This window comes from Diabrotica undecimpunctata, chromosome 7 (assembly GCF_040954645.1).
Source record: "Diabrotica undecimpunctata isolate CICGRU chromosome 7, icDiaUnde3, whole genome shotgun sequence".
NCBI lineage: Eukaryota > Metazoa > Arthropoda > Insecta > Coleoptera > Chrysomelidae > Diabrotica > Diabrotica undecimpunctata.
Genome location: NC_092809.1, coordinates 14,509,871 through 14,524,414, shown reverse-complemented (window position 1 = coordinate 14,524,414; position 14,544 = coordinate 14,509,871). Strand labels below are relative to the sequence as shown.

General features: G+C 37.4%; 1 protein-coding gene across 1 annotated transcript in view; it reads left to right on the top strand.

Moving 5' to 3' along the window:
- LOC140446193 (uncharacterized) overlaps positions 1-14,544 on the top strand; it is a 29,119-nt gene that overhangs the window by 2,966 nt on the left and 11,609 nt on the right. The window contains exons 2-5 of the mRNA XM_072538732.1: positions 3,583-3,736; positions 7,524-7,749; positions 12,147-12,267; positions 13,993-14,163. Coding sequence (XP_072394833.1) covers positions 3,583-3,736; positions 7,524-7,749; positions 12,147-12,267; positions 13,993-14,163 — 672 coding nt within the window. The remainder of the gene's footprint in view (positions 1-3,582; positions 3,737-7,523; positions 7,750-12,146; positions 12,268-13,992; positions 14,164-14,544) is intronic.

The window sequence follows — 14,544 nt, the reverse complement described above, 5'->3', positions numbered from 1 at the left end:
CTTTCCCCTATCTTTTGACCCTTAGGATTTGTAGGTCTTCTTCCACATCATCAATCCAACTCCTTCGTGGTCGTCCTCTGTTTCTTGTGCTCTCTGGTTTTGAAAATGTTAATCTCTTCGTGTATTCGTGATCTGACACCCTAGCAATGTGTCCAGCCCATCTAAGTCTCTGCACTTTAACAAATTTCACAATATCTGGATCGGTGTATAACTGATATAGTTCAAAGATGTATCTTCGACGCCATAGCCCATTTTCATTTACGGCCTCAAAAATCTTGCTAAGAACTTTTCTTTCAAGAATACCAAGAAGTATTTCATCATTTTGAGATAAGGTCCACGTTTCAGGCCCATATATCAAAACCGGTCTTATTAAGGTTTTGTATATATTGAGCTTTACTGCACGTTTTATATTTTTATTTTTTATGTGTTTCTGGAGACCGTAAACAGTTTTGTTTGCTATTGCTATACGTCTTTTTATTTCGTCGCTTGTCTTGTTTGTTGCGTTTACTAGCGATCCAAGATATGTAAATTCTTTGATTTGCTCAAAGGTTCGTTATTAATTTGAATTCTCTGTTGGATATTTCGAGGGTGTTTAGAAACCAACATATATTTGGTTTTTTCCTCGTTTACCACAAGTCCAAATTCACTTGCCGCGTCCGCAAGCCTTGTAAAACACTGCACCGTGTCTCCCATACTTCTTCCCACTATAACTATGTCGTCGGGCGAATGCGAGAATTTGCCTCGATTTATTATAAATAGTTCCATTCATTTTATTATTTAATTGTCTGATTGCCTTTTCCAAGGCAATATTAAAGAGGAGACACGCCAGCGCGACCCCCTGTCTCAGACCATTATTAATGTGAAAGAACGTAGAGTTTTCTCCTTACGTTTTGCATTGTTACTTGGGTCAACTTAACTAACTTAGGTGGGATCCCAAAGTCTATCATTGCATTTTATAATGCAGTTCTTTTCACACTGTCATAGGCTGTTTTGAAGTCGACGAAGAGATGGTGTGTATCTATGTTATATTGACCAAGAATATCCTTTGTAAAATATTTAAGTCTGTCAAACAATACATTGCCGAAGGTTTTATACAGAGTAATATCTCTATAGTTCTTACCAGTGGCGCACCCGGGGAGGGGGTTTGGGGGGTAACCCCCAGGGCCCTATTCCGGCACTTTTACTCACACATTGTAAGGACTCAAAATGGAGGTAGCATCATAAAAAAAATTTCGGTAACCAACCAAAACCGCCCCAGAGGCAAATTCTAGGTGCGCTACTGGTTCTTACACTCCAGTTGATCACCCTTTGTATGCAACGGATATATTCCCTTTAGCCACTCTTCTGGTACCAATTCATTCTGCCACGTAAGTAGTATTAGTTTATGGATTGCTGCAAAAAGTTGATCAGCACCTTTTTTATACATTTCCGAACATATTTCATCGATTCCTGGGCTTTATTGTCTTTGAGTTTTAGAAAGGCATTTGACACTTCGTCTCTTGTTGGGTCTTCACTGTGTAGTTGACGTTGTAGATTTTGTTGATTTTCCATGTCGTAACCTCCTTCAATATCGTTTATATTTAGATGTTCGCTGAAATTTTGTGCTTATCCGTTAAGAACTGAGTTTTTATCATGTAGAATTTCCGTTAGTGTGAACACCGTTAGTGTCTTTACAAATTTTTAAACGTGGTTTAAATTCTCGACTGCTATTATTTAAGGTATTATTTAAGTATTTTCTCGTTTCATTTTTAACAAATCAACTTTATATCTCATTGAGAGTGTGTAATGTAAACATAGCAAGGAAATAAAGAAGGAAAAATTAAGGGGTAATTAGCCTAGTAAAGAGTAATAATTATTTAAGTAATTATTACATATTCCAAATTGATTAAAGAACAAATAAATTCATAGCTAGTACGTAACATATTTAATGTAAACATTTTACATTAAACAACGATTGAAAACTCGACCCAGTTTAAATATATTACACGAGTCTCAAATATCAGGCCACCACGGTTGTTTAAATCACGTTTAAAAAACATAGACCTCCGCTGAAAAATAACACAGGGACTCAGTCAGCAAAAAAACAATACCGCGACCTTGGTACCACGACTGAAAATTGAGAATACGGGCTCATAAAAAACCGAACAAGGGGGCTAGCGGTAACTAGTGGGAAGTTGGCACTCTAGAGCGCCCCACGCAAGAAGTACGGGAGATCGGACGATACGCAGCCAGTGAGCGCGCTATTTAACTCGACGGGATAGTGTGAAGTAGAAGTGCCGGTATCTGGAGATTCGAAAGTTCGCGATAGCGCGCCGTTTTGACTTCTTAAAACCGACGGATCTCGAATCCCTGTAGGACTGGAGGCGTATTCATTAGCTAGAGCCTAAATACGCGAAGGTAACTAAGATCTATATACTAACCCAAGGTATATCTAATATACGGAATTGTCCGCCCTTTAATTCCTTGCTTTGTCTCTTCTCGTCTCCCTTCGCGCCTGATCGAAACATTATTGGTCATAACTAATATTTTGTAATATACAGTCTATTTAATACATTGTAAACTCGAAATTTGTTTTTTTTTTGTTATTCCCGGTCGTTACAGGTAGAGACTAGAAGAGATACACATTTTCGCTTATGCAGTGCTCCAGCTTCTAACGTAAGCCCATAGCCTCTCACTCTTTGCAGGACCTGAGACCGAGAAGTCCTTAATCCCCTTTCTCCCAAAATCTCCCTACCCTCTTGTAAATCCGCGAGGGCGGAACCAGTCAGTCCAGGCTAGTGGAACCAGTAAGCCTTGCCCCGCTCGCAGGCTCGCAGCTAAGAATTGTAGATGCATTGATAAGGATATTGAGACAGACGTCTTCTACAATGGTGACAGCATTTATTAGAGTGGTGACAATCTATTAGAGTGGTTTATTAGATTTATTACAGTTTCAATCCTAAATTATTAGAAGTGTTCTGTTCGTATTCCCTCTTCTTACGTTGATGGATACGTTTTTCCTCTCTTCTAAGATGTCTAAACTCTTCTTTTTTTCTCCGTGTACAACCTGCGTTGATGGTTTTTTGATATGCTGCGTTCTTTCTATTTGTGGCCTGTTCACACTCATGATCAAACTAATGATTTATTTTTTCTGACTTATATTATATGACCATGACCAGCTATGGTACTTTCTACCTTTATTTTCCTATAAACTCGCATTAATATTTTCTTGTTGTTTGAAATATTCTAAACTTTTGACATTCCTTTCCTCAGGTAGCCGTGGATGTGTTAGTTGTTGCTCTAGAAGCCTCAGAGTCTTCTAATATGATTGGCCACAAATTGGTCGCACTGCTCCTGTAGTGATCCTTTCTTAAGTTAACATGCTCCTTTTCTATCTTGACTGTACCGTACTGATGACGACCAAATAGTCAGAAATACGTATTTACGGTTGCCTTTCATCTTATACACATATTTTACTGTTTTTTTTTAAGTACTATTGCTTACTTGCTTACGGCGAAATTAATCCGTCATCGCTTTTTTCTACATCTTGAATGTATTCTTGACTCTTCAGTTATAGTTTTTAATGAATTTTTGTATTTTTAGAATATAAGAAAACGGAAGGATGAGGAACGTGCCAAGGCGATAGAAAATGAGAAAGCAGAAAGAGCCAGGAAGTTTCATGAACTACGCAAGGAGCAGGAAGAAATACGTCAAGCATTCGTGGAAAAAGCAAATAGAAATATTTTTATGAATAAAGGTAAATCAGCTCTTTTCATGGTACTAGTACAGATAAGAAAGCAAAAAAATGCATAGTTTCAAAAAAAAAATTCTACGGTTCCATTATTAGTTACGAACATGAAATAAAAGGAAGGTTCTAGGGGGTTTTCTAGAAGGCGCCACAGATAACGTCTCAAAAACATGATGGCGGATACTAATTCTCAGCCTTACTTAAAGAAAAGGCCCTTACAAGACAATTAATCACTTTTTAGAATATAAAGACAAAACATTAATTTTGACATGAAATATTTGGTAAAAAAAATCGGTTTTTTGAACTTTTTCCTTAAATTTTCTCCATTTTGTTTTTTGATTTTAATTTTCGATTGAAAGTGGAAGACGACGCGTCTATGGGAGGCCCGAAAAACGATTTGTCCACTACTGCAGTACTACAATGTCGAAACAGTAAGCTATGAAGGTGGTTTTTGTATGTTTTGGGATGTTATTTTTAGAAAAAAGAGCTTCTGTTCGTGCCCGGTGGTGGGCACGGAGGGGGTTTGACAGCGGATCGTTATATTACGGATATTCTCCAACACCATATTGTTCCTTACGTCGGCTACATAGGCGACGGTTTCATGCTAATGCCTGATAACGCTTGTTCTCACACAACGCGAATTACGAAAGATGACCTGACCAACACCAATATAACAACAATGGACTGGACTCCAATAAGTCCGGATATGAATCCTATCGAGCACCTTCGGGATGAACTTAAACGCAGTGTTCGGGTCCGTGATTCAGCACCAGCGACAGTAGCTGAGCTAAAAACTGCATTAGATAAAGAGTGGGAAGCGATTCCTCAGAAGTCAGTCAGAAACGTAATAAAGACTTAATAAAGATCGTATGAAAAGTGTAATACAACTATTAATTTTGACTTTTTATGTTAATTTTGCATCTCTCTCTGTTGTCCCATTCTCCATCGTTTAGGCCTCTCTTACTCATGGCGTCGTCTACTTCGTTCCTCCAGGATCTTCGAGATCGTCCTCTTTTCCTCCTTCCTATGGAGCTTTATTCGATTATTCTCTTTATCCATCTGCTGTCGCTAGTTCTTCTTACATGTCCATACCACTTACATGTCCATACATTGTTCTATATACTATGTTGTATGTCTGTTTCTATTGATGTTCTTTGCTTTATTTCGTCATTACTTCTCCTATCCAGTCTTGTTACTCTGCTGCATCTTCGCAGGCATTCCATCTCTGGTGCTACTATCTTACTGATGTTTTTCTTGTTTATAATCCAATTTCCACTAATGTTTTATAAATCTGTGTTTTTGTCTTCGTATTTAGGTGTCTATCCCACCATTTAGGTTAATTGGGAGTTAGGTTGTCGGATTGCTGTTCTTGTTTGTCCTAATCTTTGCTTAATTTCTTCCTCTGTTGTTGCATTTTTCGTGGTTATAAACCCCAAGTATTTGAATTTATCCTTTCCTTTGATTGTCACGTTGTCGTCAATCTGTAGATCTTCTATGTCTTCTTCACTTGTAAATAGGTACTCTGTTTTCGTGAGGTTAATATCTAGGCCAGCCTTGATATATTCTTCTTGTAGTTTCTTTATCATGTAACTGAGGTCTTCTTGGTCTTGTGCAATCACTACTTGATCGTCTGCAAATCATAACGTATATAGGTATTCGTTTCGTATCGGAACTCCCATGCCTTCGCATTTTCTTTTCCATGTAGTGAAGGCTTTATCTAAGTATATTTTGAATAGGGTTGGAGATGTGGGACAACCCTGCAGGAGCCTTTTTTTGTGGTGAAGTCTCCTATGATTCTTGTTTCCATTTTAATGGACACTTTATTTTCTTTATACAGAGCTATTGTAGCTTCTATAAGTTCCGTCTGTATTTCTAATTTGTACATTGCCTCCCATAGTTCTGACCTTGATACAGAGTCAGACGCCTTTCTCAGGTCCACAAATGCCAAATGTATATCTCTATTTTTTGCTTCCTTTTTTTCCAACAGTTGTTCCAGTGTGTATATCTGGTCTATGCATGATCTTCCTACCGTGAAGCCTGCCTGATCTTCCCCGATTTTGACTTTTATCTTTTCTCGCAGTATCTTCCCATTGATGATTATTACGCTTATTCCTCTGTATTGTTTTTCTCTTATAGTGTTCAACGGTTCTTCTGTAGAGGGGGTCTTTTTATGTTTCCAATTAATGTCCATTTTTGCTATCAGTAGTTTATGGTCAGTTCCACATTCTACTCCCCTTCTGACTCTCACATCATCTTTGTTATGTTCTTTACTTAATAACTTTATAAATATTGGTGTTATTGCAATAAAAATTATTTTTATTCACGATATTTTACTGTTAATTTCACATATACGTGGATACACACTGGCCAAACAGCGTAGTTAAAAAATATAAAAAATTTGAATCGATTTTTTTCTCGCAAGTGTACCTATATGCGGACCATTTAGAACAATTTGGTCAGTGTATTATTGCCGCATTCCGCAAATAAAAAACATATACCTACCTTGGAATATCAGTTTGGACACCAGTACGTAAGAATAAAACAGGAACTAGGAATGGTTTCAAAAGTAAAATATGAATATCACCCTAAGGAATTTTAAAGCAGAATATACTGGCAATTTACACAATAGAAGCAAGTTATTACACAATCAAAGGTTTCAGAGCAAATATAAAGTATTTCGCTTTACATTAAAAAAATCAACGAAGAATGGATTAAATAGTCACTTGCCTGAACTTTTCTTAAAACACCTTACTCGTGTTCACTCGTTATCTACTAGTTATGCAACATTATATACAATTTGTACTGAAGAAACCTGAAAAGTATGAATAAGAATATTATAAAATATTGTGTATGATTTTAACCACTACTTTAACCTTCACACTAGACTATATTTAACCAGTTTATATTTTTACTTTATACAGGGTTGGGATAAACTATGGAACCAAGAAAATATCTTTGAAACGAAAAAGACGGTATTCATGAAAATTGTAGATTAAAATGGTTCATTTAATTGAAAAAGATCGTAATGAAACATTATTGATGATCAGTTATGGTGATCTTGTTAGAACTCATGAAGAATATTTTTATTGGTTTGCATCCTGAAAAAAATCCCATATTCACGTTTAACAGTTACTAAAACATTGCAACGTTTATACAACTGCGATGGTCAAAAAGAAACCCGGCACTTTTCTTATGTAAAAGTGGTTTCAGTTAAATTGGCTAAAACTATACTGAGAGGTAGCCTTGGCCATGCTGATCAAAATCTCTTATTGCCCCTAAGACTCAGAAATAATTATTTCTGAGTTACAGAGCTTCAGAATGTCGGTTTTTAGTCTACTTGTATAATATTTAATTGAATAATATACAGACCAGGTTAACCTAACTTGTTAGATTTTTTTCTTTGGGCTTATCTTAAGTCACCTGTTTACATCAGGCGACCAACATGCTTACAGAATTTTAGACAAACAATTATTATATAATGTCAACTAATACGTGGAGAAATATCGGAAAGAATGACTCACGAATTCAATAATAAGCTTGCACATTGTCAGGCGGCAAACGACGCGCATTTTGAACATTAGTTTCAACAAATTTATTCTACCAAACACGTGTTGTAATGTAGGGTAACAAAAATATGGCATCAGATGAGTTATGTGACATTGTACTTGATTGCAAAGTTTCAGGAATATCGTCTTTTTCGTTTCAAAGATATTTCCTTAGTTTCATACTTTTTCCCAACACTGTGTAAATTAAAAATATATTAAACATAAATAAACTTATTGATTTTTAAATACAGGGAATGCCAAACAATTAACCAGTGCCTTCATAATGAGTGAAGTTTTCTACGAGCGAGAAAAACAGAGGGAATTTAAACAATTTTTAAAGGAACACGAAGAGGAGGAGTATGCACAGGAAGTTGAGAATGTTCGACAAGTAGCAAGAGAGGCCGCTGAAGAGGATAAAGAACATATAGAAAACGAGAAGAAAAAGAAACTGGAAATGGGAGAATACTTTAGAAAAGAGTAAGTAAATTAATATATTTTAATTGTTGTTAAAAAATAATAGCCTTTATACTCTTATATTTGCAAATTGAGCTTGTTAAATTTTGGAGACAAAACTGTCACTTGAAAACAAAAGTATTTTTTTTCTATTTTTGTCTTATTCTTCTTTTTCCTTTTCATGTAGGCTCGTAAGGCATGTTTCTTCTTCGATAATAGCCTCCTGCATTGTTTAAATTATCACTCCATATCTTCCTTGGTATTCCAATACATCTTCGACCATCTGGTGATTTGTTTTGTGCAATTCTTACTATCCTGTCTTCTGCCATTCTGTTAATGTATTCGTTCCATGTCTGTTTCCGGTATATGCTGTGTTAGTTTTTCCTTTATCTTTGACTGCATTCGATTAAGAAGATATTTTCGATGGATTTCAGAATATTGGTTGAAATATATATTTTATATAATAAATCTAAGACATCTCTAACGTAGATGAGATCGAAATCCTTTGTAAGGCTAACTCTCAATAGCCTTTTCTGTGATTTGTCGTACAAACACGGCGTCCTCGCACAATTTTCCTGATCTGAATCCCTGTTGTTCGTCTAATAGTGTTATAAATTTATGGATTCTGTTTATTAGAACTTTTGTAGTAATCTTAAGTGCGGTGATTAGTAGATTTATATCCCTATAGTTGTCAGAATCTTCTTTGTCTCCTTTTTTTTGAACATATTGTAACGAAATAACGTACCCCATATAACGTTTTCATCTCTGCGAATGATAACCCGCACACCAGAGTATTCGAGATGTAGCGACCGTGGTACAGAGCGAGTCAGGCAACATATTGGACCAAATTGCTGTAGAAACCTTCGTCAATGGGTGAGAGACAGTGAACTACAAAAAGCTTTATGACTAGCAAAACCGAATGTTTTAGATTAAGCACTCGCCATTGCCCTGGATCACGAAACAGCTGGTCAAGCTTCACGAAGCTATCGAATACGAACCTCTGAAGAAGCCGACAAACAAAACGATAAACTTCTGGAGGAAATCGTACGGAAAGTAGATGCCGAAGAGACGCGAGCCCAGATGCAGAGGTACTGGTTAAAGAATTCTTCAGCCGATTTGGTGTTCCCTTGGAGGACCACCCCGACCAAGGGCGAAATTTCTAGTCAATTTTCTTCCAAAATGTTTGTAAATTGATCGGTGTCAATAAGACCAGAACGACACCCCTGCATTCCCAATCAGATGGAATGATCGATAAGATAAACCGAACGATGGGTAAACACTGGTTCAAAGTTGTACCACCTGAAAAACGTCACACGTTACGTAAAAACGTCACACGTCACGTAAAAACGTACACGTAGACAAAGGTACTCAGAGACGTGCAGAGGCACACAGAGTCATCTGTGACACGTAGGCAGAGGTACGCAGAGATGTGCAGAGACACACAGAGACAATCTAACCTAATACATTTACCATCTTAAGGCACACTTTGACCTTTGACCGTGTTAATGGCGCATGCGTGAAATAATCAATTAGGGTGGGGGAAGCTGTACTGGTAGATAAATTTAACGACTTCGTAAGGACTCTTTTAGTCTAGTGAGACAGTTTCGAGAGTTCAGTTTTTTGTTCTTAAGCATTTAGTTAAAATATGTCTATTTTGTCAAAAAGCGACTATCTGGCTCTTTTGAGTGTCAACGACATTAATGCTCTTTCGCCAGAGGATATGGCAAAGAATTACGAAGAGTTACCAAGAGAATGGTATGATTTAATCTTAAATGAGAGTGACTTTTCTCTTCTAGTATGTGCTCCTAATGTAAAATGGCATTCTATTTGCCGATGTCATTTAGTAGCAGACGACGAAAGTACTGCACACGAACACCTCCATGCATTAATTCACTTTACAGGTGGATCCACAATGTTGGCTTACAAGAAGAAAATACAACGTTCAGGGAAAAGACTACATCCCAAAATTACCTTTAGAGAAATTATTTGTTTGGACCATTGTGTTGGTGTTTTGAGATACATAACCTGTGCTGATGGTCAAAAACCCCTTCGTCGAGATGGAGATGGACTTTTGGGTAAACCTCACTCCCATTACGAGAGAAGAGTATTTAAATCAGAATGGTTGCATTCGAGAGGAAAGTTCTGTGCAGGTATACGTAATGAAATTTCTACCCTAGCGAGCAGATGCGTTAACAATTTAGAAAAATATACATCAGAGCATGAACTACACGTAAAATCAACCTGCAAGTGTGAAAGAGGTGAGGAAGGTATTAGAAAAAAAGATGAAGCAAATGAAAAGAGAAGAAAATTTTACAAAACTGAACGTGGGATAGCGATACGAAAATCATACAAAGAAAAACTGGTTAAAAAACGTAACATAATTGCTGAACTAATGAATTTAGGTTTAAATAAAAAGGCCGAACTGCAAAGAGAAACTATTTTAAAATTGTTAGATCTATTATAATTTTTAATAAATAATACGTAACATTTTGGTATTTTATTTCATAAAAAAACACTTTTTGAATGTGGTAATCGTTGCAATTTTATTTAGAATAGGTCAGTCCAAGCGAGACTGTATCATGTCTAACAGAGAATTGCCCCATTTAATTTGTATTGAATATTCGTCCAAGGTTGACTCAAATGTCCACCACAGGACTCCACTGTCCAAGGTAGACTTTTCGTTTTCCATGCTTTTTATGTGTGTCCAGGATCCTATGTCAAGCGACGCGTTGTTACATAAATGTCACGTTCTGCGTCGAATGTCACATAAATGTCACGTCCTGCGTCGAATGTAACATAAATGTCACGTTCTGCATCGAATGTCACGTCATTTCACGTTCTACGTCGAATGTCACGTCCTGCGTCGAATGTCACGTCATTTCGCGTGACATTTCACCTTCTACGTCGAATGTCACGTTCTACGTCGAATGTCACGTTCTCTTAGGCACTGTACGGAAAAGAAGAAGAAGAAGAATGTTCATACTGAACGTTGACATGGCTTCTGTGTCACCAACGCTTTCATTTGACACCTCATACGTCAAAATCAGGCCAATAGCAACGAAGATACGTTTTAGCGCCCATTTGGCAATGCTGCCATCTTTGTTTTTTGTGTCAAAGTATTCCCCGTCTCCTCCCTGTTCCAACGAGCCCTCGTACGTCACGATCGGACCAATAGAAACAAAGATATGACGTAAAGACCTTTTGGCATGCTCCGATGCGCACGGCACATACTGCGTTCAACCCCATTTTTTATCCCCTTTCCAACGAGCCCTCGTACGTCATCCTACGTTAAGCCGTTTGGAACTTACGACCGGGGGTTGCGATTTTAGGGGTTGCGATTTAGGGGATGTGCTCAGACATATATAGTATATCTACTGGAACATCTTCTGTTTTCACTAAGAAGTTCGGTCGCTTGGACGAGTTGAAAAATTAGCAGCCTAAAATTGAAAGAGTGCTGCGATTAGACGATATTTGCTGTATATGGTGACCAGGAAGTATTATACAGACAGGGCAAGCTACAAGGACATATGGCGTGCTCTAACTAATTTAAAGCAAATCGTGTGCAATTATGACATAAAACATATGGCTATACCAAAGATAGGCCATGCACTAGAAAATCTGAATTGGAAGATTGTGAGAAGCATGCTTGAAGTGATTTTCGGAGAAACCGGTGTACGAATTACTATATGTTGCATTAACCTGAAGAGATGGTCCTTGAAAGACCCTAGACTATTATTTCTTCCTGACCGGTGTATGCAGAGCTGGAGAGTCCTGTAGATTACGCCGTCCTGGGCCTACATATAGAGTTGCTGATCGCACCTCAGATCTAAGAAGGGAGCAGTGTACCGAAATAATATACCCCATATAACGGTTGCATATCTGCGAATAATGACACATACACCAGAATATTCGAGATGTAACAACCGTGGTACAGAGCGAGACGTTCATGTAAGCGGAAATAGAGGTGGACTACTCCGGATGGTTCTGGAATAATACTTTTTAGTATTTATAAGTTGCGCTGATATTGGTTAGTTTTAGTTGATGAGATGTTATCGTACTATAAGCTTAAAAATAAATAGATATACATAATTTAGAATATTTATTTTTGAATAGAATATTTACATAAATTAGAATTTACATAAAATAAAAATAGATATCGTCATTCGATTTCTCCATGTCTCTGGTATCTTGCATTGTAATTTTATGTTTTGGACAAATTTATGGCTATGTAAACTTCCTGCCGATTGATTTATATTTCGTGTCTTATGTGTTTGCGTTGTTTTAAATTCTTTGCAATTTCGTATATTCCTTCAGTGAAGTATTTATTTTTCATTAACTTTTTGGGTTGGTTCAATACTTTCCATTTATTTTACTTTCCCATGATTGGAATAAAAAAAAACTAATGATAAATTTGATTATAGGTTAGAAGAAAAAAATAAGAAGGAAAAAGAAAGGGCAGATCAGAGAAGAAGAAGGGAAGAAAGAGAGTATGCTGATGCAACAAATGAAATGAAGTGCATAGAACAAAAGAGTTTAGAAATGGTAAATGGCACTTGACACATGATACATTGTCTTTTGCACATAAAATCTTAGTTATTTAACGAATATTATTGTAAGGTTTTCCATATTTATTCCCATTTTTAGATCTCAAATTTTATTATTTAAATAGTTTTGGTTTTTCTTATATATCCAGATATTTTAATAAAGAAAACTCTTTTCCTTATTAAAAAATATATTTTTTCGAAAGCTATCTGTTATAAACCCGTCGTAATTCAGCCAAGTGGTTTATTTTACATCTTCCATTTATTCTATTTTACCGGTAGCAGCGTGTACAGTTCTAGTTGATGGTTCAATTTGATTTTAAAATCACCTGGTAGTCTCCAAAAAGTGTTCATCGCCTGCGATCTAGTACCTTGCAAAATGTAGTTGACTGCTTCAGGTTTTCTGCTAAAGAGGCAATAGCTTCTTTTTAGCCTTCTATCATTTATCTGTGGACATAGGCCTCTCCCAACTCCTTCCACCGGTCTCTATCCTAAGCAACATACTTCCAATTTATTCCAATTTTTTTATGTCATCTACCCATCTCATCTGTAGCCTTCCTCTTGGTCGTCTACCTTTGTAGTCCAATGTTGTATTGTGGTGATCCAACGTTGATCTTTTTGTGTAGCAGTGTGACTTACGAAGCACCATTTGAGTTTGGCAATTTTTGTTGTGATATCCTTAACTTTTATTTTTGGCCTTATCCAGTCATTCCTCTTTTTATCTGACAATCGTATGCCTAACCTTGCTCTTTCCATTGCCCTTTCTGTTGTAGATAGATTATTCATATTTGCCTTGCTTAGGGTCCATATTTGACATCCATATGTCGTGATAGGAAAGATACACTGGTTGAACACTTTGCTCCTTAAGTATTGAGGTATTTTGCGGTTCTTCAGTATTCAACTGAGTTTTAGTTCTCTTTGCAAAGTTTTAGAATTTGGCCTAGGTAGATATATTTGTAGACTTGTTCTATCCCACTGCCATTTATAATTATACGTCTGGGATCGTCTGTGTTTGTCATTGTTTTTGTTTTTGTCATATTCATTTTAAGACCGACTTATTGCGAGCTGTCTGCGAGTTGCCTATATTTCGAATCTACCAAGAGTCAATAGCTAAGTATCCATACAACAGCCTTATTGCATACAGGTGTCACCGTCCGACTAGCGGAGATGAGAATACAGCCGGGGCAAGCTATCCCTGCCTGCCGTAACAGGAAGCGTAATGGAAGGGAATGAAGAGGTGGAGGGCCGTCGTTTTAGGTGATGGGTTTGTAGAAACGCAGGCAGGGATCTTCGGCTTTACGGTCACCGGTCTACACTCCTAGTATCCAAGACGAGCCTCTTGTGGGACCACTCTACTCTCACTCCACAGAACCAAGGTGAGGTTGAACATGCTGCGTCCCTCATACACCCTTTCCCAATTAAGAGCGTGGGGTTACGGCACGCACCCACCTTGGGAGACTTAAAAGTGGTAGAGGAGAGCTCCTCGGCGGCTACCTGTTCACGTGCGAGGTCGAACCTGGACCTGCGTTCACTTTTCCGCCCCGGGGGGATAACAGACGGGTGTTCGTACCGCAACTCAGGTACTAATGGGAGGGTGGAGCGATGCTCCCTTCATCAGCTCTCTTATTGCTGTATATTACCCGATGACCTGGAACCTATATCAGTGTGACTCTGTTATGTTCCCCAGTCTACCAAGTTCTTTATTTTGTCAAAAAATATGTTTCAGAAATTAAAGAAAAAGGAAGAACTAAGACAACAAATGCTAAAACTTTTGGAAGTTGAGCGGCAGAAGAAGGTAATCTTGGAAACAGAAGAACAGGAATTGGATGATGTTGTACGAGCTTACAGAGCCGCTAAAGAAAGAATAGATTGCAGAAAGAAATTGAGGGAAAAAGAGGTAATAATTTTTCATATTTAATTTTAGATCATTTTTTTTCTTTTTTTCTTCTGCCTTCCTCGGCAAGACACTTTTCTCTAATACTCAGTACCTAACTTTGACCTTTATTAACCTTCATCAAGAAGTTGCCTGCTCAAGATTAAAGACGTCAACTATTTATGGAAATTTTCATGATTTTTCCTTCTGAGTAGGCCAATTAAACAAAAGATACATATTCCAAAAGCCTACTGATCTACTGACAGACTCCTTTCTGGTAACTAAAGGACTAAAACAGGGGGTTGGGCTGGCCCCGACTCTTTTAATATTGTAATAAACAATATAAACGAGGACACGTTTTCAATTAAAGGTGACTAATCTACAAATTGAACTAAACGGTAGCGG